This window comes from Garra rufa, chromosome 24 (assembly GCF_049309525.1).
Source record: "Garra rufa chromosome 24, GarRuf1.0, whole genome shotgun sequence".
Classification (NCBI taxonomy): Eukaryota; Metazoa; Chordata; class Actinopteri; order Cypriniformes; family Cyprinidae; genus Garra; species Garra rufa.
The window spans coordinates 14,870,379-14,893,156 of record NC_133384.1 but is presented as its reverse complement, the minus strand read 5'-3'; the positions used below and the strand labels follow the sequence as shown (position 1 = coordinate 14,893,156).

Below are 22,778 nucleotides of genomic sequence, written 5' to 3'. Positions count from 1 at the left end.
CCAAATAAGTCACCCCGTTGACCAAAAGAGGCTCAAGAGTTTAACCAGATCACTGAAGGTTACTAAATAATCTGTCAGATGTCAGATCAGTCAACAGTCACAAAACCTTTGTTTTGGGTTTTAATGCAGCATTGGCTGTGCTTCTGTACACCAGTTCACCCCAAAATTCCGTTATCTGTCATATGGCTTTCTTTCTTATGTAGAACACAGAACTTGTAGAACTTTCTTGTGTAGAAGAATGTCTTTTACCAAAATATGTAGTAGAAACCCCCTGAAAGATTTATGTTATTTAAAAACAACACATCAATTTATACATATTTTGGACTATGGGGAATACACAACTCGAAAATTAAATACGGATACAATGCTACGTTTTGAAGGGCAACAAGAGAAGCAACGCAAGTCTTCACTGCTTTCCTAGCAATAAGAAGAGGAGAAAAGAATGGGAAGATGCCTGTGGAAGAATAAAACTTTGTAAAGTCTTTGTTCTCTCCACTTCAGCCCTGATGACTTTGAGGCTTTTCGTAGACTACAGCTACTAAAAGAGCTTACATGTGGCAATGGATATAAGCACAGACTTAAACCAAATTCTGTACCATTGATTTTTTTTCCCCAAAAGGAGTCTAAATGCCCCCGGATATTAAGTGAAATCTGCACTGAGAAACTCCTTCAGTGACTGTGGTGTCATGCCAAGCATCAGCATGTTTACATCCTGCCAGGATGGCATCTAGTGTTTCTTGTCTCTGCCGTTTATAAGTTCTTTCAGTAGCTGTGGCCTACTAAAAGCCTCAAAGGCATCAGGGCTGAAGTGGAGAGAACAAAGACGCAGGTCTTTAGGAAGTTTTTATTCGTCCACAGGCATCTTCCTATTCTTTTCTCCTCTTCTTGTCGCTAGGAAAGCAGTGAAGACTTATATCACTTCTCTTTTGCCCTTTGACTGAACAAAAAGCTGCACAATGTGGCATCATATAAGTTTTCGTTTAATTTTCAAAGCTGCTTATTCCAAGTAGTGTTACGGTAAAATAGCTCACAGAGTACAATCATTTTACACCATCGAAATAATAGTGCCCCTGCCCCCGTAGTCCAAAATATGTATAAAACATTAAGATTTGGCTTAAACCACATGCCGTACCATAGCTTTTTCCCCCCCACAAAGAGTCTAAACACCCCCGGATATCGAGTGAAATCTGCGCTGAGAAACCCCTTGGTGGCTGGCCAGCATCGGCATGTTTACATCCTGCCAGGATGGCATCTAGCGTTTTTTTTATTATTTTTTGTCTCTGCCATTTGTAGGCTCTTTCAGTAGCTGTGGTCTACTAAAAGCCTCAAAAGCATCAGGGCTAAAGTGGAGAGAACAAAGACTTTAGGTCTTTAGGAAGTGTTATTCGTCCACAGGCATCTTCCTATTCTTTTCTCCTCTTCTTATTGCTAGGAAAGCAGTGAAGACTTACATCACTTCTCTTGTTGCCCTTCGACTGAACAAAAAGCCACACAATGTGGCATCGTATCAGTATTTTATTTTCAGAGTTGCTTCTTCCGAGTTGTGTTGCCATTTTACCAAGTGCAACCATTTTACGGCATCAAGATTATAGCTCCCCCCATAGTCCAAAAAATGTATAAAATGTTAAGCATAGAATCAAATCAAATGCCGTACCATCGTTTTTTTTCCCCACAAGGAGTCTAAAAACCCCAGATATCGAGTGAAATCCCCGCTGAGAAACTCTTTGGTGGCTGCGGCGTTATGCCAAGCATAGTCTACTAAATGCCTCAAAGGCATCAGGGCTAAAGTGGGGAGAACAAAGGCACGGGTTTTTAGGAAGTTTTATTCATCCACTGGCATCTTCCTATTCTTTTCTCCTCTTATCGCTAGGAAAACAGTCAAGACTTGCATCACTTTTCTTGTTGCCCTTCAAATGATCAAAAAGCCACACAATGTGGCATCGTATAAGTAAGGGATAATGTACAGGCAGCCGGTAGTTATCGCAGAAATAATCCCTGACAGTTTCTGCGATAACTACCGGCTGCCTGTACATTATCCCGCTTATTACACGGCTACTTGCCACATAAGGAAAAAAAAAACTGGACATGAATATGAATTTGAAACCTTTTATTGGCATATTTGTTTTAAATTAACATTTTTATCCTTCCGCGAAACGATATAGTACCACGTGACTAACATTCAAACTATGTACATTAGTAAGACAATTTAAATAGATTAATGTCGAAATTTTCCATTGTTAATTGTGGTTGTCCAGTGTTTGTCACAAGATGGCGCCAAACGGTAATCTTTGTTGGCACGGAGGGATTTTAAACATACAAGTAGTACCGGCTATGCGTTATTACTTTGGAGCGGTGATTATTTGAAAAGAACGAACCTGCAAATGTCTCAACTGACCAATCAGAATTAAGCATTCCAAAGAGCCGTGTAATAAGTTTATTTAATTTAATAAGAGTTGCTTATTCCGAGATGTGTTGCGGTAAAATAGCTCACTGAGTGCAACCATTTTATGCCATCGAAATAATAGTGCCCCCCATAGTCCAAAATATGTAAAAACAAATATATAAAATATTTAATTATATCAAACGTTAAGTGTAGGCTTAAACCAAATGCGTTTTTTTCCCCTACAAAGAGTCCAAACACTCCCAGATATCGAGTGAAATCCGCGCTGAGAAACTCCTTCGGTGGCTGCGGCCTCATTACAACTAAGAGTGCATTCACACTTGTAGTTCGGTTCGTTTGGTCTGGACCAAAAAGGAAAATGATACATTTGGTCCTGGTCTGCTTAGCATTCACAGAGGCATTTTTGACAGCGAACCTAAAGATACCTAACCTAAAGGTATAGTGATACTTTCACAACCTGATTGGTCGCATTGTATAACATATATTTTGTGACGGAACTCATAGAACACTCCAAACAAAAGGAAAAGGTGCGTTCACTGAATACACTTAGGGTGTAGTCACACCTGTCTTGCTTGGTTCGACTGAAACGAACTCAAGTTTGTTTCCTCCCTTGATGCGGATCTTTTGGACAGGTGTGAAAACAGCAATTGCACCAAATTGCAGCAATTTGCGGACCAAACAACAGGTACCAAGACCCAGCTGAAGAGGTAGTCTCGGTCCGGATCCAAACGAACTCGGGTAAGATTGAATGGATGAACCAATGAATGGACGATCTTAGCTCAAGTGTGGTTTTGTTTACAATATCTGGTTCATTTGCAAAACGGGTAGTGTGAACGCGAACCACACCAAACAAAAACAAAAATCAACTTTGTAATTGGTCTGGACCAAACCAGGTGAACTAGTGGACTTTCCTGGTGTGAATACACCCTTACTCAAATGAACCGCACTAACAGAGCAATCGCACCAGAGTTTGTTTTAATCGAACCAAACATGACAAGTGTGAACACACCCTAAATTATTTTCTAAAAGTATGTTTTTTTTTCTAAATAAACGTATGGACAGTATAAATCAAAAAGGGCAACAGGGTTTTAATTGTTGCCTAAATTAAGTTCATTTAGTAGGGGCTAGATCACCGGTCTCAAATTCAATTCCTGGAGGGCCACAGCTCTGCACAGTTTAGCTCCAACCCTAATTAAACACACCTGATCCAGCTAATCAAGGTCTTCAGGATTATTAGAAACTTCCAAACAGGTGTGAGTTGGAGCTGGTTGGAGCTAAACTCTGCAGAGCTGCGGCCCTCCAGGAACTGAGTTTGAGACCTCTGGGCTAGATAGTTGAGATAGATATATATATCACTCAAATGAATCATGTTCAACCATGTAGAATGATTTGTTCTCACATTGTATTTACCTTAATCTCAATTTCAAGTCAGTTACTCATTGTGGTCACAACCACTAAGAGCTAACTGGAAAGGAAGATTATGAGTGAATAACAACTTAAATTTAGGTCTGTTCTTCAAACTAGCCATGCTTGGCAGGTTTTATGCAACATCTGGGAGTCAGGGTACACCGACTTTTACTGGGTTAAACATAATGAGTTCTTTAAATGTTGGTTAAATGGCCTTTTCCTGTCTAAATGAGTGATTCTTGGCTGGAATAAGCTGGAGCAGAATTTATCCCGATAAATAATCAGTACAGAATAAGCAAAAAGTCGCATTACGCTAAAAGTAAAAAGTCTGGCAATGTGAGACTAGGTTATATGTAGCACCAAATGAGATTCAGCTACTATTACAGACCAAAGAAACCTAATCTGATTGTATTTAAGATTTTTCTCTAATGAACATGAGCAGACTGAACATCTCTGAATGCCTGAAGACAGCGGACTACTTAAGAGCCCACTTAAAATTTTAGCGTGGGCACAAATGTGAAACTCAACTACAGAAAAATAACAACATTTCACTTGCACCACAAAGATAAAGAGACCGAGAGCAGGAGAGCATATGTTATGCATTACTCAAACGACTCCATTATTTCTGCCCTACTTCCATCACATGTGGCCTGAGACAACAGGGAAATTAACAGCAAACAAACTATTTTCTCAAACCCTCTCTGCACAAGCACTGCTTCCAAAAAGCCAATATACTGATGCCCTATCTAATTTTCAACCCCTGGCCAAATTCCATCAATCAAATCTCTTTACTCTCAGAGGCCCCAAGTGTCTAGTTGGGGGCCCAACAAGAGCAAAAGACCTGAATGAACCAATCTCAACTGAAAGTCAATTCCAAGAACGCCAAATACAGCCTGTGCTAGCTCCTATTATTAGTCCATTAACTTCTCCGTTAAGAGTTTGGAGATCAGAATCAGGCTTTAGAGGAAACAGACGCATGAATAACCGCACGTCAATGAGTCCCACATCTGTAGCGTAGAACAAACTGACTGAACATCGGTTCTCGTTGTGGCTTTCCCAAACTGTTTCAGGTGTTTCTGTTGCTCCAATGCCAACGAAAAGGGCCTCATAGGGGCTTTCATAACAGCTCCGTCAAAACCAAATTGAATCACAGACCTGGTCTGATTTAAACATGTCCTTTGGCACTGTGGATAGCATGTCTGCTGCTCTGATTAGAAACAGTAAGGTGTTTGCCAATAAGCGCACACTATTTTGCACAAGAGCATCTGCCAACAAACATATAAAAGTCTGGAATCTGCCTTTCAGCGATGAAGACGCAGCTCAGCGGTTTTGTTTTGCTTTCGGTACATTCAGGTTTTCATTACCAACCCACATCGCTCGGCGCATCGTCTCAATGAAATGCGTGTTTCCTGCTTTCCTCCATTACACACTCAAATCCTTCTGATAGAAGACACCAAGGAATGGGGGGATAAAGCCAGTCGGGATTCTTATCAGGGTATTGGATGTGGAGTGATTCACACAGGCAGGTCGGCTCATCCCTCACAGCTGGCCCTTTAAGTGAAACCTGCTGTTTTCCCCCCGTGTTTACGTTTGGCTGCCTCACTCTTCTTCATCGGGTTTCAGACTACAGGAAAGCTCTGAGCAAAAACAAAGGCTTTTTCAAAGGCAACCTCAGCAGGTTAAGATAAAATGTTTTTACTGTCCAATATGAAAAGCACCTGCTGCTAAATTAAGTGGGCTGGCTTGGGGTGAGGTACTTGAGGGCGCTTTCCAGTCAATGGCTTGGTTTTCGGTAAAGTGTAGAAGAGATTGAGGACACAAACATAGGGGACCAAGAAAGGTACAATAAATCAGAAATTAATAATAATTAAGATTACAAATATAATTGACTCCATTTACATATGACTTCCTTCCTTCAGACAAATCCAATCAGCGTTATATAAAAAAATTGTTCTAGCTCTCCCAAGCTTTATCATGACAGTGGGTGGGTGTTTTTCTTCATCAGTCCAAAACAGATCCAATAAAGTGCATCCATCCATAATTAAAAAACAACGGTCATGAATTAAGTACAAAATGAGGATTTGTAAAGAAAAAATTGGAAGATTTCGATAAAAGCCAAGAGGAGACTGGTTTTCACTTTGCTTCCTTTGCTCCTGTAAACAAACGTTGGTTTTCACAAGAATCACTGGCACATGCACAATGCTGTTTGCGCAAGCTAGATTTAAGTGCTTATTACATTTTAAATATGGATATTGTTCTTACAAAAACGCATCGATTCGCTACAGGAGACCTTTATTCACCACCCGCAGCCATATATGACACTTTTTATTATGGATGGATGCACTTTATTGGACTTGTTTTGGATTGATAAAGAGAAACACCCACCGCCATAATAAAGCTTGGGAGAGCCAGAACTACTTTTAATACAACTCCACTTGGATTCGTCAGAAAGAAGGAAGTCATATACACCTAGGATGCCTGGAGGGTGAGTAAATAATGGGCTAATTTTCATTTTTGGGTGAACTAACCTTTAAAAAGTGCCAAATACAGCAGTCCATTTCTTTCCACTCCTGCTTCTATTTACAATGTTTTAAAGAGATAGTTCACCCAAACATTTTAATTTTGTCATTATTTACTCAACCTCATGTCGTTCCAAACCTGTAAGGCCTTCGTTCATCTTCAGAACACAAATTAAGATATTTTTGATGAAATCCGAGAGCATTTTAACCCTGCAAGTGACAAGTTAAAAGTCAGCACCTGCTTTCAGATGGAGCAGCATTTACTACACAGAGCCGTAGTTTACTGACAAGCTACGCCTAATCACGTTCATTATCGCAGTCGATTTCGATTTATCGTGCAGCCCTGGCTTAATCCCTTTATGCAGTCTGTTTTCGCTGCAAGTTTCAAAGCGAAGCACACACTTCGTTCAGGCGATCAGCTCGTGATCCGTTGTATTCCGTGCCTCAGAACGGCTCAGTTCACAGTGAATGCAGTTAACTCATTCATTGCATGTGCTGTGAGTTTAGCACACATTTGGGAATGCAACGGCCACCAGGTATGCTTTATTTTTTGCAGCAGTTGATTACAGAATTTCACTAGATTAGTGGTGAGATGTGTTTTTGTAAGCCTGTTTTCATTGAAGCTGGAGTTTTCCTTTGAAGTGTTAACAGGTAGGGGTTTAAATGGGTAATATTTCTGCCCTACAAAGCAAAAAGGCAGTAACTGCATTTTTGGTCAAAAATGAGTTATTGTTATTTTCATGACATTCAAGGCATCCTTTGTTATGTGACAAAATATCTTATCTCAAATGTGTGTGATTTCGTGGCATCCTCACGGGACGGTTGTAACATTGGATAACAGGCTGGATGACAGGATAACTTTAAAGTCATTTTTCTCAGTTCTGCGCTCGGCGTAGTTACTGCCTTTTTGCTTTGTAGGGCAGATTACTGCAGTTCAAATTCAAAATATCTCTTTCAAGTGTAGAAATCAGAAAAGTATTGTAATTTCTCTACTGTAGTGTAATGCAAAAATAATATACCTTTGAAATATTCATTTTCATGTATTTTATATTGCATCTGTTTTACAATACATGGCTATTATTGTAATAGGAATAGCAATAATGTATTGTTAATATTATTATGTTCTAATTTGTTTGGATTCTAAAACACCAGTGTAAATGTAATTTAGACTGAGACAGTATATCACAACTAAAACGTCAATTCACTGACACTGCCTTAACTCTCAAAGTGCATTAGATTGAAGAATTTAACTTTAAAATGTGCAAAATTTTCATTTTTTCCCCAAGTCTTCATTTGTCTTTTTTTAATATTGCAATAAATATTACATCATGGACTTCATATTGTGATAATAACGTATTGTGAGAATTTGATATTGTTATATCCCTACTACATACTGTAGAGCAGGGGTCCCCAAACTTTTTTCTGAGCGGGCCACATAATTTTCTTTTGTTTAGTGGGGGGCCGGGTTTATAAAAGAAAATTCCATGGGCCAGAATAACTATTATTATTATTATTATTATTGTTATTATTTTATTATGATTTTACCTGTATTTATTATACCTTTTAATGCTAGAATAGTTTTTTTTTTATGCACCAGACAGACAAATTATAATTTCTTATCAAAAGATATACAGGTGCTTCTCAGTAAATTAGAATGTAATGGAAAATTCATTTATTTCAGTAATTCAACTCAAATTGTGAAACTTGTGTATTAAATGAATTTAATTCATGCAGAGTGAAGTAGTTTAAGTCTTTGGTTCTTTTAATTGTGATGATTTGGCTCACATTTAACAAAAACCCACCAATTCACAACTTCACAACATCAACAAATTAGAATATGGAGACATTCCAATCAGCTAATCAACTCAAAACACCTGCAAAGGTTTCCTGAGCCTTCAAAACGGTCTCTCAGTTTGGTTCACTAGGCTACACAATCATGGGGAAGACTGCTGATCTGACAGTTGTCCGGAAGACAAGCATTGACACCCTTCACAAGGAGGGTGAGCCACAAACATTCATTGCCAAAGAAGCTGCTGTTCACAGAGTGCTGCATCCAAGCATGTTAACAAAGTTGAGTGGAAGAAAAAAGTGTTGAAGAAAAAGATGCACAACCAACTGAGAGAACCGCAGCTTTGAGAGGCTTGTCAAGCAAAACTGATTCAAGAATTTGGGTGAACTTCACAAGGAATGGACTAAAGCTGGGGTCAAGGCATCAAGAGCCACCACACACAGACGTGTCAGGAATTTGGCTACAGTTGTTGTATTCCTCTTGTTAAGCCACTCCTGAACCACAGACAACTTCAGAGGCATCTGGGCTAAGGAGAAGAAGAAATGGACTGTTGCCCAGTGGTCCAAAGTCCTCTTTTCAGATGAGAGCAAGTTTTGTATTTTATTTGGAAACCAAGGTCCTGGAGTCTGGAGTAAGGGTGGAGAAGCTCATAGCTCAAGTAGCTTGAAGTCCAGTGTTAAGTTTCCACAGTCTGTGATGATTTGGGGTGCAATGTCATCTGCTGGTGTTGGTCCACTGTGTTCGATCGCGATGACACATTATGTTGAATGTACCATTCTGTTGGTGAATTTAACAAATAATTAGGCTATGTTAATAACTAAGGGAAATTTTAGTTTGAAAGCCAACCTTTATCATCAAATACCAACATGATATAAGTAAAACATGTTTAAAATTACATTATCAAAATATGTCCCTGGCATTGTTCAGAGGGCCGATCCAAATGTGGTGGCGGGCCGCATTCAGCCCCCGGGCCTTAGTTTGGGGACCCCTGCTGTAGAGAATATAAAGTGCAGCTGCTCCACAAATAAAAATAAAGCAAACAAACTGATTAAAATGTACAATTATAATCTGTCATATTTATGCAGCCCTAGGGCAAACAGAGCCGCGGAAGATGAATCAGCTAAAGACAGGTTGTTATCCTTTGCCTGCAATTGTATACAGACAGGAAAAGGGAAATGTAACTGTGAGAAATGACTTCCCTGGCCTGTAGGAACATCAATGACAGAAGCAGGCACTTCCACATTTCCACAGTCTCATCCAGATGGACGAACAGTGCAAGCCAAGCAGATCAAGTTTAGGCTCCGCAAGAGATGTTATGAAATTTGAGGTCTGGTTCTCTGGGTAGAGCTAGCAGTGGAGAGCGAGCGCAAGAGATAAACACATCTGTAAAAGCACTTCATTTATTCCATACCTGGAAGCCTTGAATGTGGGCTAAGTACTCCAGCTGCTGGGAAGGCTGGATGGAGCCACATGCCAAAGCAGGTGCTTTTCCTTTCAGGATCAGGGCCTCAGCAGTGGGCGATGTTCCACTCAGCAGCAACTCTCGTGCGATGGCTGCGGTGCTGCCCACCGACGGGGTGTAGAATGGTGCAGCGGATCCTTGGCCAATGTCTTTGGGTGTCAGGTAGTTTCCAGGGGCACCGGGAACTCCCTTATTCCGGCTCGCTTCCATTTCTTGATACACATCCGGGGAGAGGTGAAGAATTCCTTTTTGTGCTATACAGGGATGGAAAAAGACACAAGGTTATTGCTCAGATTTAATGAAATGAATGAATACATTTATTTATTTATTAAGTTTATTAACTTTTTTCAGCAATGACAAATATGGAAACCCGGTTCTGCCACTGAATAAAAAATAAAAACTGACGTTTTCACGCAATTCAGATTATTATTTTTTTTTTTGCAAATGTGAGTTTACATCTCACAATTATGACTTTATTTCTCTGAATTGAGAGATATAAACTTGCAATTCTGAGAAATAAACTCACAACTGTGACTTTATAACTCACAGTTGTGAGTTTGTATCTCATATAAACTCATTTGTGAGAAAAAAAAAGTTAGAATTGCGAGTTTATGTCCTGCAATTCTGACTTTATAATTTGAAATTGTGCGTTTATAACATTCTGAAAAAAGTCATAATTGTGGGTTCATATCCAGCAATTCTTTATAACTTGAAATTACAAATTTATATCACACAATTTTAGACAAAAAGTCTTAAGGTCTGATTTAATTTCTCAGAATTGAGAGTTTATATCACTCAATTCTGAGAAAAAAAGTCAGAACTGCAAATTTGTATCATGCAATTCTGAGGGGAAAAAAAAGTTATAATTGTGAATATGTGTTTTCATATCCTGCAATTCTTTTTTATAGTTCATATCTTGCAATTCTGACTTTATAACTTGAAATTGGAAGTTTATATCATGCAATTCAGAGAAAAAAAGTCAGAACTGCAATACACTCTTCTTTTAAAGTTTCCAATCATCCAAAAATCCTGAAAAAAATGAGTTTCAAATCACAAAACTATTAAGCGGCACAACCATTTTCAAGAGTGATAATAAGAAATGTTTTCCATAGGATCATATGACACTGGAGACATAAGTAATGGCTGTAACAGCTAAAATTGTACCAATATGTTACAATATTGCTATTATTACCGTATTTTTAATCAGACAAACGCAGCCTTGGTGAACATAAAATATGTTGTTCGTAAAAAAAAAAGAAGAAAAAAAAAAATACAAACCCCATCATTTTGAATGGTTATTATTACTATATAATAAAAAAAACCTCAAATAAAATAAATTACTGTACAATAAAACAAATAAAGATGAGATATTACTTTTCTAAATGATCTGACTTATGATTTTCACCTGACAGATAATAAAACAGTGGGGTATTTTCCTCAAAAGAGTAAAGTGTGTATTTCAAACGTCTGTTAAAAGTTTCACAATTTTTTACAAGTACATTACAGCATATAAATGACCTCGAAGCTGACAGACTTGGACAAAAAGCCACAAAACTCAGACTCTGATTTCTTCACAGAAGCCAGTACAGCGGGACAAGGAGAAAAGAAAAGAGGGACAGAGCAGCTGCAGCGAACGTCCTCATCTGCACACAGATTCTGCTTCCTGTTTGCGTTTGCTGTCCTGAATGAAGTTTCCAAAAAGCAGCCGGCTGTTCTCCACAATTTCTGACAACCCAGAACAAGCAACAACTGATTTAACTTAGTGTTCGGGCCATAAAACTGGTAAATATTATCCCAGAAAATTGTGAGAAATGTAAATAGGCAGTTCCTCTAAGCGCTGCAGTGTGCCGTTGACGCAACCCTTTAATTCACGGAGAGAGAATGCAAATGAAAACCAGGAGTTTGGAGTTCCCGTCGGCCATTTCAACAAGGCTGACTGGCAAAGAAGGCAACCGACAGTGAGTTTTTGAAAATCTCACATGACAACTTGCATTTTGCATTACACAAATCTAGAGTCCGCATGAGGAAAATGCATACTTAAAATGGTATAAAACGAAAGGTGAGAGCCAAAATGACTTCAAAAGGGAATTACGACAAAAACTCATGAACGCTATGAAAAAACAATACCACCACCCCGTCGGCACCCTCATTTCTCGTTCTTTTTTTCCCCTTCTCTCTCTCTCTTTCCCCGTTCCAACAGGTTCCACCCAGTATAATGGGCTGAATTTGAGAATGGTGGGCTGGAGATTGGCCAGCTCATGGCCCAAGCTGTGATTTAAAACAGATAACACACAAGGCCCAACTGTAAATCAACACGATGAAGCAATGCTCCAAGACGCTAAACACTAACACACTGACATATTCGTACACACACGAGCACAGCGCTGTCTCGCTCACACATTCAGTTTACGTGGAATCCTGCTCTACTTCTTCCCTTTTTAACACACAAACAGACTCTTTCTCACACGCACGCTCACAAAAAACACTCGGAAATAAATTACAGCCACTTTGCTGACAAAAAGCTGCTGAAATGTTTATCTAGAATGGAGATCTTGTGTTTTTTCGGGCTTCTCATAGCTGTGGATGATCGTGTGGGAATAAAAAAACTCAATTAAGAAGATGTGTTGCTGTTCTAAGACCTCCCAAACATCCCTTAATCCATCCTTCCCGCCTCATTTCCTTCATCCGTTCATTACACCACACACAAATTATAACGCATATGCCATGTATCTCTGAGGGACTGCACATTCAGAAGAATGCATCGTGGGATTAAAACTTAAAACTTGTAGGATACCAGTGTAGGAAATTGATTAATAATGCCTGACACATTGCCTTGTTGCTTTAAATACAGCATGTTACATGAGCCCTGAGACCATATGGTTGTGTCGGCGGTGACTCAATGTGCAATTTTAAATAGTCTTGCTCATATTGTACCGTTGCACTCTTGAGAGGGATCCAACACTGGGCATTTAGCTCAATGTGTCACTTTGAACATTTAAGCAATAAGGTATGAGGTGCTACAGGCACTTTTAAATCTTCAAGGTTGATTTTTATTAAAACAAACACATTTCCACTTTTTTGCAAAGTAAAAGTGACAAATTAAAACTTCCCTTATGTCCCAGGACCTATTAAAAATATGAAAATCCATCTTAAAATAATCATTACATAAAAAGTGGTAATAAACCATGTCAATACGCATTGTGTGAAAATTATTTATAGCAATTCTTGCAAAGTTAAGATGTGAAAGTAAATAAAATCCAGCAGTATGAACTTCCCGACGAGAATTTCAACAAGTCTGACTGGCAAAAAGGCAACTGAGGCAACAACTTGCATTTCATATTTAGTAAATATGCTCACTTGAGAAAAATGCATACCTTAAATGGTAAAAATGTACGAGCCAGAATTACATCAATTGGGAACTGACAAAAATACGGAAGTCCTATAAGGCCATAGATAATGATTATTTTTATTTTACTTTTTTACACGATAATAAAGTTGTGATTACAAGAAAACAACTTTCGTTATGTCGAGATTACAAGAAAATGTTGTCGTGATCACAAGAAAACAACTTATGTGGAGATCAAAAGAAAACTAAGTCATGATCACTTGAAAACAACTTTCGTTATTTCGAGATTACAAAAAATGTGATGAGAAAACAACTTTAAATCGTGATCACAAGAAAATTGTCAAGATCACGAGAAAATTAAGTCATTATCACAAAACAACTTATGTCGAGATCACAAGAAAACAACTTTCGTTATGTTGAGATCACAAGAAAATATAAAAAAAGTCGTGATCACAAGAAAATAACTTATGTTGAGATCGCAAGAAAATTAAATTGTGATTACAAGAAAACAACACACAAAAATGAGGTTGTGATCGCAAGAAAACACTTTTTCTTAATTTTATTTACTTAATTTTCTCGTGATCTCAGCATAACGAAAGTTGTTTTCTTATTAGCACGACTAATTTCTCGTGATCTCAACATAACCAAAGTTGTTTTCTTGTGATCACTACTTAATTTTCTGGTGATCTAAACATAAGTCGAGATCACTACAAAATTAAGTCATGATCATGAGAAAACCTATGTCGAGATCACAAGAAAATTAAGTTGTGATCACAAGAAAACCTGTCAAATCAGAAGAAAATTAAGTTGTGATCACAAGAAAACCTGTCAAATCAAAAGAAAATTAAGTTGTGATCACAAGAAAACCTGTCAAATCAGCAGAAAATTAAGTTGTGATCACAAGAAAACCTGTGTCAAATCAAAAGAAAATTAAGTTGTGATCACAAGAAAACCTGTCAAATCAAAAGAAAATTAAGTTGTGATCACAAGAAAACCTGTCAAATCAGCAGAAAATTAAGTTGTGATCACAAGAAAACCTGTCAAATCAAAAGAAAATTAAGTTGTGATCACAAGAAAACCTGTGTCAAATCAAAAGAAAATTAAGTTGTGATCACAAGAAAACCTGTCAAATCAGCAGAAAATTAAGTTGTGATCACAAGAAAACCTGTCAAATCAGAAGAAAATTAAGTTGTGATCACAAGAAAACCTGTCAAATCAGAAGAAAATTAAGTTGTGATCACAAGAAAACCTGTGTCAAATCAAAAGAAAATTAAGTTGTGATCACAAGAAAACCTGTCAAATCAGCAGAAAATTAAGTTGTGATCACAAGAAAACCTGTCAAATCAAAAGAAAATTAAGTTGTGATCACAAGAAAACCTGTGTCAAATCAAAAGAAAATTAAGTTGTGATCACAAGAAAACCTGTCAAATCAGCAGAAAATTAAGTTGTGATCACAAGAAAACCTGTCAAATCAGAAGAAAATTAAGTTGTGATCACAAGAAAACCTGTGTCAAATCAGCAGAAAATTAAGTTGTGATCACAAGAAAACCTGTCAAATCAAAAGAAAATTAAGTTGTGATCACAAGAAAACCTGTGTCAAATCAAAAGAAAATTAAGTTGTGATCACAAGAAAACCTGTCAAATCAGCAGAAAATAATCAGAAGAAAATTAAGTTGTGATCACAAGAAAACCTGTCAAATCAGAAGAAAATTAAGTTGTGATCACAAGAAAACCTGTGTCAAATCAGCAGAAAATTAAGTTGTGATCACAAGAAAACCTGTCAAATCAGCAGAAAATTAAGTTGTGATCACAAGAAAACCTGTCAAATCAGAAGAAAATTAAGTTGTGATCACAAGAAAACCTGTGTCAAATCAGCAGAAAATTAAGTTGTGATCACAAGAAAACCTGTCAAATCAAAAGAAAATTAAGTTGTGATCACAAGAAAACCTGTGTCAAATCAAAAGAAAATTAAGTTGTGATCACAAGAAAACCTGTCAAATCAGCAGAAAATAATCAGAAGAAAATTAAGTTGTGATCACAAGAAAACCTGTCAAATCAGAAGAAAATTAAGTTGTGATCACAAGAAAACCTGTGTCAAATCAAAAGAAAATTAAGTTGTGATCACAAGAAAACCTGTCAAATCAGCAGAAAATTAAGTTGTGATCACAAGAAAACCTGTCAAATCAGAAGAAAATTAAGTTGTGATCACAAGAAAACCTGTGTCAAATCAGCAGAAAATTAAGTTGTGATCACAAGAAAACCTGTCAAATCAAAAGAAAATTAAGTTGTGATCACAAGAAAACCTGTGTCAAATCAAAAGAAAATTAAGTTGTGATCACAAGAAAACCTGTCAAATCAGCAGAAAATTAAGTTGTGATCACAAGAAAACCTGTCAAATCAGAAGAAAATTAAGTTGTGATCACAAGAAAACCTGTGTCAAATCAAAAGAAAATTAAGTTGTGATCACAAGAAAACCTGTCAAATCAGCAGAAAATTAAGTTGTGATCACAAGAAAACCTGTGTCAAATCAAAAGAAAATTAAGTTGTGATCACAAGAAAACCTGTGTCAAATCAAAAGAAAATTAAGTTGTGATCACAAGAAAACAACCTATGTCAAGAGCATGAGAAAATTAAGTCATGACCACAAGAAAACAACTTTTTTATGCCGGGATCACAAGAAAATATTTGTTGTGATAATGACAAAACAACGTTTGTTATGTCGAAGTCACAAGAAAAATAAGTTGTGATCATGAGAAAACAAGAAAAATAATAATCTATGGTTTCTTAGGAATGGCATACAAAAAAATGCTAAGAAAAAAACTATACCACAGTACCATTTATGTGGCATCATTTACAAACAAGTTTGACCCCAATTAAGTTCAAACATTAGTGTTTTATTTGAAATACATAAAATGCTAGCTAAGAAATTAGCTGACCATCTTTTACCAAAAGTGCAATTTCTTTCACCATCACTTCCACTATAAAATGCAATTAAAGACATTATTCGAAGACTTGGTGGAAATGACACTGGTGTAAATTATTAAATGAAAAGATATTTAACTCTCCTGTGATGAATGTACACACTGCTGAACAGAGAGATTTTAGAGAGTCCACATGGCCAAAAATGTGCACAGCTGAAGAAACACCCAAGAATGCAGAGCTGAGGATTAAAATCATAGCTCTTGCATAATCAAAATGCAGTTGAGATAAATCTGCACATTTAGCAGCGATGGACAAGGTACCATAAATCTGCTTTAGAGAACCTGGTTCTGTGTTCAGAAGGGTGGAAAGGAAAAACTTAGTTCGCAGGTCACTGACATGTACATCTGCTCTGAATTGAGTTTACACCCCTTAGAGACGTTGATTCTCTCCCTGGCAGATCTCAGGAACCGTAAATTAACCAGCATTATTCTGACATTAAAGACTCTACGGTTGAGAAAGTCTGTGAAGTCAATTAGGAGATAGATGGAGTCTAACAACACCAGTGCGATAAAGCTGAGCTGGAGAATGGATCCTCTCCAAAACAGAGCAAAGGCCAAGAGGAAAAAAGACAGATGGAGAGATGGATAATTGTGTTTTAACAGCAAATGTATGCTGCATTAGTGCAGCATAAATAAAGTGTCTCCAAATGCATCCTTTTAGTTATATATTCCGCTTCAGAAGCATTTGTGTCATGCGGAAAAACCAATTCAGCACTGAAACAGATGTCAACAAAAACATTTTTTTAGTCATCACTTACTCACCCTAAAGTTGAAACCACACTGATAAAAATGATTCTGTGGTGAAGTAAATACTATAGAAAAACAAATGGTTACATTCTACAGGAAAAAGATAGTTCAGCCAATAATTTAGTAAAGTAAATAAATACAATTCTATATTAGTACTCAATTCAAGCTTGTAGAAATTAAAACATAAACAGCAACGTTATAAAATTAAGTAAAACCTACTCAGCTTTTCTGATACTGGTGTTCCCATTATGCACTTCGGATTTTTTTTGCTGTTTTTCAGTTGTATTTACACTATTTTGTCATTGCTTCTGTTGTTAGGTTTATTAACTTGTGATTTTGTTACATCTGGAGTTTGTTTTCTACTCAAAATGGCACATTCATACTCAAACAAATCAACAAAATGTTACCGTCATTGTGTATTGTGTATCAAGTATTGAAGTCCCTGTGTTTGGAAGAAATTTATTTGAAAGATATGGTGTCTACAAGATATCTGTTGGATTATTTATTTGTTTCTGAGTAACACACACTTTAAAACATGGTTAAATTCAGTGCTCTATTGAGCAAAAATTAAGTTTCGCCAAGTAAACTTTAACTCATTCCATGTTCAAGGTCAGGTCGGAAGTGGGAACATCCGAGTTGAAATGTTCCATTCCGGCGTAATAGTCAAGGAAGTTTGCTGCCGTAATAAGGCTGAAGCAGGAGCAGTAATACCACGCAGCACATGTGCAAATGCTAAACTAGCTGGGAACTCTTTTCTGATAATACTCCGCCTGCTGCGTCCATATTACGGCAACAAACTTGCTTGACTATTACGCCGGAATGGAAGTGTAGTTCCTAATCTTATCAGCCTAGAAACTCGCAGCTTTGCATTTCCACCGGTCTTAGTACACGATATAACTACAGAAGAGTCCAGTTTTAAATACAACAAATATGGAAACTCGTTGGACATTTTGAACGCGATGCTATTGGTCTAATAGGATTCAATGATCTATGCTAAGCTATGCTAAAAGTGATATCGCCAGAACAGGAGAACGGCTGAATGGATTTCAAAACGGTAAAAATCAACTTATTAACTCGGGGGGAGTTGGAGAATGAGTCTATTTCCAAAAAAAGTGGAGTGTTCCCAACTTCCAGTGGTATATACTATTTGAACTGAACTGGGCTGGATGAGGACATCACTGAATTTAATGATGAACTGCCTTTAACTGAAAATTGATTGTTTACAATACTGCATTATTGACACACTGTTGCCCTGTTTAATACTGTGAAGTTGCTTTGACAACCTGTATTGTTAAAAGCGCTATTTTAATAAAGATGACTCGACTTATTTTCTTTGTTAAATTTACTTCTCCTAGGTAAGCAGACTTTACTCAATAAAAACACGTACATTGTACAGAGCAGTAGCAATAAAATGTACTTAAAATGTAGTGAAGTAAAATCAAGTCCTAAAACTTTTTTCAGTGGTGTTTCAACAATTACAAAAAGACCCCATTTACTTTCATTCTAAGTGCCTACCTAGAACTCATATTTTTACAGTTTTTTAATAAAAAGAGGGACAAAGGAAATTATTTTGCTACCGATAGGCCTATGTCTCACTTCCTGCTTCCGGAACGCGGAGTAGGGTAATAGAACTTCCGGTCATTGCTAGTAACGCTACTGCAACGATAACAACAATGGCTGTGTCCAAATTCAGGGTCTACATCCTTCGGAGGACTCATTTGAAGGATGTTACGTCACAGCACCGCGACGAAGGCTGTCCAAATTCGTAGGATCCTTCAAATGCGGCCCACAAATACGTCCTCCTTTTCCCCGAATTGGAAGGATGGGTCTGGTGGATCCTTTCCCGTCCTACCTATCCCATAATTCCTTTCGGCAGAGCGCTTCAAATAATGGCGGACGAAACGAGCGGTAGTAATGATGCAAGTTTTAAAAAAAAAAATATTTTTTTACAGCGGTTGTCTAGTTAGGCCTTTGGTTTTAGCGTTAAACTTATTTTTTTTTTTACATTTGTATGTTTATATGTTAAAAAACATCACTTTTGTAAACTAGCTTCTTTCTTACTGCCTGTGTGAATATCCCCTTACACACAGCTAATTTCTTGTTAGTGATTGAAGCTGTTTTTAACGCTTTTTGGGACGAAAGAGCAGTTATTTTGTTTTGTGCAGTACAGATAACCTTACTTTTTGCTTAGCGCTGTCACGGTTGCTAGGCGATAGGATACGAGCAACGGGGAAGGGAGGGAACTGAAAGAAGGGTAGGCTGTCCAAATTCACTGACACCTACTTCCAGGTTTTGCGGTCTTCGGAGGACCCCTCCTCCGAAGACCTGGTAGGAAGGATCCTAAGGAGGATGCAGACCCTGAATTTGGACACAGCCTATGGCAGCCTCCACCCGCAGTTGTTCTTGAAGCGTACCAGGTTGCTCTACGACGAAACACGACGCAAGTCTTGGGTGAGATTAATAAAGAGAGATGAGGGGCCTTCTTTTAATATTCTCCGGGGCAGCACTTTCGTTTGCAGTTTGCATTGCAACAAGGAGAGCATCTACGTCTCGCAAAGTGGTCGGAAGAAACTTAAAATACTACACCAACCCGGTTTCCCTGGAATAACTGGGGGGACGATCAGCCCCATCTATGTGTTCCCACCAATGATTGTAAATAAAACAAAATTCGATTAATTAAAAAGGATGTTTTATCTGACACATGTATTACTCTTATCTCTGCTATATAAACACACTTGACTTTGACATTCAATAATATCACGTTAAGCGTTTTCTCCCTCATAGAAGCCCATTATAAGGAAACAGCTTAACGTGGTTTAACGTACCTCAACAGCGATCAGGAAAGACCAAACTTCTGTTAAATTTTACTTATAATAAATACTTGCTGCTGTCAAAAGAACGAGCTCTTATTCAGCATATAAAGTGATCGCCCCCCATAGAAGTCCATTATAACAAACCATGTTATGCTTTTTCCTTAATGGAGTTATATAGGGATAAAACGCTTAACGTGATATTATTCACTTTATATGCTGAATGATATCTCATTCGTTTGACAGCAGCAAGTATTTATTAAAAGTGAAATTTAACAGAAGTTTGTTTTCCCTAGTCGTTGTTAAGATACGTTAAACCACGTTACGCTGTTTCCTTATAACGGGCTTCTATGAGGGAGAAAACGCTTAACGTGATATTATTCAATTTACCTGTCGAATAAGGACTTATTCTTTTGATAGTAGTTAGTGTTTGTTCCAAGTAAGGTTTGACAGAAATTTGGGGTTTCCTGGTAGTTTTTTACGTACATTAAGCCACGTTAAGCGTTTTAGAACGTCCCTAAAAAGCTAACCGGAACTGCCGTCTCCCCACTCAAAGACGTTCAATTGTTGCGTGACATAGGCCTATTGAGTTTAACTTGAACTGAACCTAAAATATTATTTTAAGCAAAATTTATTTTGCAAATACTACAATGATGCAAGTCAAGGAGAACTTCTCAACAGCACGCTCAAAGTCAAGTTTTTCTTTCCTAATAAAATCTTACATTTCTTCAAAATGGCTTTTAAGGACAGACAACAGACGAAGAAAATGAACCGAAAATGAGTGCTTGCCACAAGCACTATAATAAAGGTTTTTCCATCAGCCAAGAGCTTTCGTCAGCGTGAGTGCAAGTTCCAGGAATGTCACTACATAGTTGGGTCAAATCCGCTCCAACATTAGACCACGAGTGACCTGATTTAGAGATGATTTAGAGAAGCTGTTGTTTTCATAGATTCATCCAAAACAGTTGTCAAACACTGCTTCAAATCAAGTAAGCAACAAAACTGCTTAATTACACAATGCGGTCACTGGAAATTCACTGGAGGAAGTTGTTTACACCAGGATGTTGGTCATATCACTCTGCATTACCGTTCCTGCAACCTGCATTTATGTTAGATCTGTTTAAGCATTTGACAATGATTTAAATTGTTTGTTATCATGCAATTTCATATAATCCTCAACCCAAGTGTCACGTAGTGCCAGATCCGCACAATTCCAAAGCAGACACAAAGACTGGTCTGGAAAAATTGAATCAGGACCCAATAGTGCCAGAGGCCAGGGGTGTAATAATGTCCGCAAGTTCACAACAACAACAGCAGCAACTCAGTCTGGCAAGACTGACGCACACCAAAACTAGATCACTGCCATTATAATCACGCAGCTGTTTACAGAGATGCTCAACTGACAGACACTCTGTGTATGTCTTAATTCTGTTTGTTTTCTCCATCTGTCTAAAATGATTTTATTTACAAATACTGTATGTGTGAATTGACTGCTATGATTTTTATTCATTACACAACTTCTAGCCACATCAAAGCAGCTTGTGATTGCATAAGACAGTGATTTGAATTACTTTGGATTTTAAAATATATTTGCAAAGCTCATAAAGACAGTGATGTGCTATGTTTGTTTGCAGGCAGGCTATGCAGGAACGCAGCCAGTTACATCATTTCTCATCTCTCAAAGTCAGAGCTGGGAACCGTGGGCCGATGTTGGGAGAAACTGGGTCCTTCCTAGAAATCAGGTCTCCATTAATTGTTAAAAGTTAATAGTTATACTAAACACACACTACCAAAATCACTACAATACATACAGAATTGCTTTCTATTTTTGTTTCATAATTAAACGAACAGATTTGGAGAAATTCAGCATTATGCGACTTACTCAGCAATGGTGTTCAAACAGAATGAGAGTTCAAACGGCTAATTAAAATATGTGACCCTGGACCCCAAAACCAGTCATAAGTAGCACAAGTATATTTGCAGCAATAGCCAACAACACATTGGGTCAACATTTTAGATTTTTCTTTTATGCCAACTGCCAAAAATCATGAGGATATTAAGTAAAGATAATGTTCCATGAAGACATTTAGTAAATTTCCTAATGTAAATATATCAAAACTTATTTTTTGATTAGTAATATGCATTGCTAAGAACTTCATTTGGACAATTCTGAAGGCGATTTTCCCAATATTTAGATTAAACCCTCAGATTCCTGATTTTCAAATAGTTGTATCTCGGCCAAATATTGTCCTATCCTAACAAACCATACAACAATGGGAATCTTATTTATGTATAGTCTCAATTTCAAAAAATGTAACCTTATGACTGGTTTTGTCGTCCAGGGTCACATATCACAATAATCCACAACAAATCCACACAATTCATCATAGGTCATCTTGTGTGAATCAGGTGAGAAATATGCACAGAACAAGCAAACAAAAACAGTCTAAATTATTTTCTAAACAACTAAGTCAGAAAAAATTTGTATGAGAAGACAATAAGGCATGGACTTTTTCACTGGAGGAGTTATAATGGATTAGAGGTGAATTTGTTTCTTATAAACACACAGCTTTTTATTTGTGGATTATTGTGATTTTTCTCATTCTGACAGCACCCATTCATTACAGAGGACCAACTGGTGGGAAAGAGATGTAATGCTAAACTTCTCCAGATCGGTTCTGATTAACAAACTATATCTTGGATGGCCTGATGGTAAGTACATTTTTGACACATTTTCGTTTTTGGATGTAGTATTCCTTGAATACATAAATCTATAAAATAATTTGAATTTAGATTTTAACTGAAACATTTGGACTTTCAACATTTATGTAATTACATTGATATTGTTATAACATTTAAGGTAAGTGCATTCATAGTGTATAAGCTATTAGGCTAATCGGATATAGGTATGCTATGCTAGTACATAAACCCAACTAAAACCAGGGCTGGGCGTCATTCAAAAATCTTCGATATCGACCGATACCCTAACTTTGATACCGGTTATGATACTTTTTCGATACCAATTTTATTAAAATATATTTGAGCAAGATTACATTACCTCAAGAGAAAAATTGGGGTTTTATTTTTTCTGGGGGTTTTTTTCAGATGTTTTTACAGACTCTGATTAAAGGAAGAAAAAGGACAAAGGAACAAAATGTAACCAATACAATAAATCAGAGCAAATAGTTTGAATAACGTTTAAATGCAGCTTCAAATGTCTCTAAATGATCCCAGCTGAGGAAGAAGGGTGTAATCTAGCGAAACGACCGGTTATTTTCTAAAAAAAATTACGATTTATACATTTTTTAACCACAAA

General features: G+C 37.3%; 1 protein-coding gene across 1 annotated transcript in view; it reads right to left on the bottom strand.

The window, feature by feature from the left end:
* Positions 1-22,778, bottom strand: part of stau2 (staufen double-stranded RNA binding protein 2) — a 124,929-nt gene that overhangs the window by 14,246 nt on the left and 87,905 nt on the right. Inside the window, exon 12 of the mRNA XM_073830546.1 lies at positions 9,528-9,832. Within this exon, the coding sequence (XP_073686647.1) occupies positions 9,528-9,832 (305 nt within the window). The remainder of the gene's footprint in view (positions 1-9,527; positions 9,833-22,778) is intronic.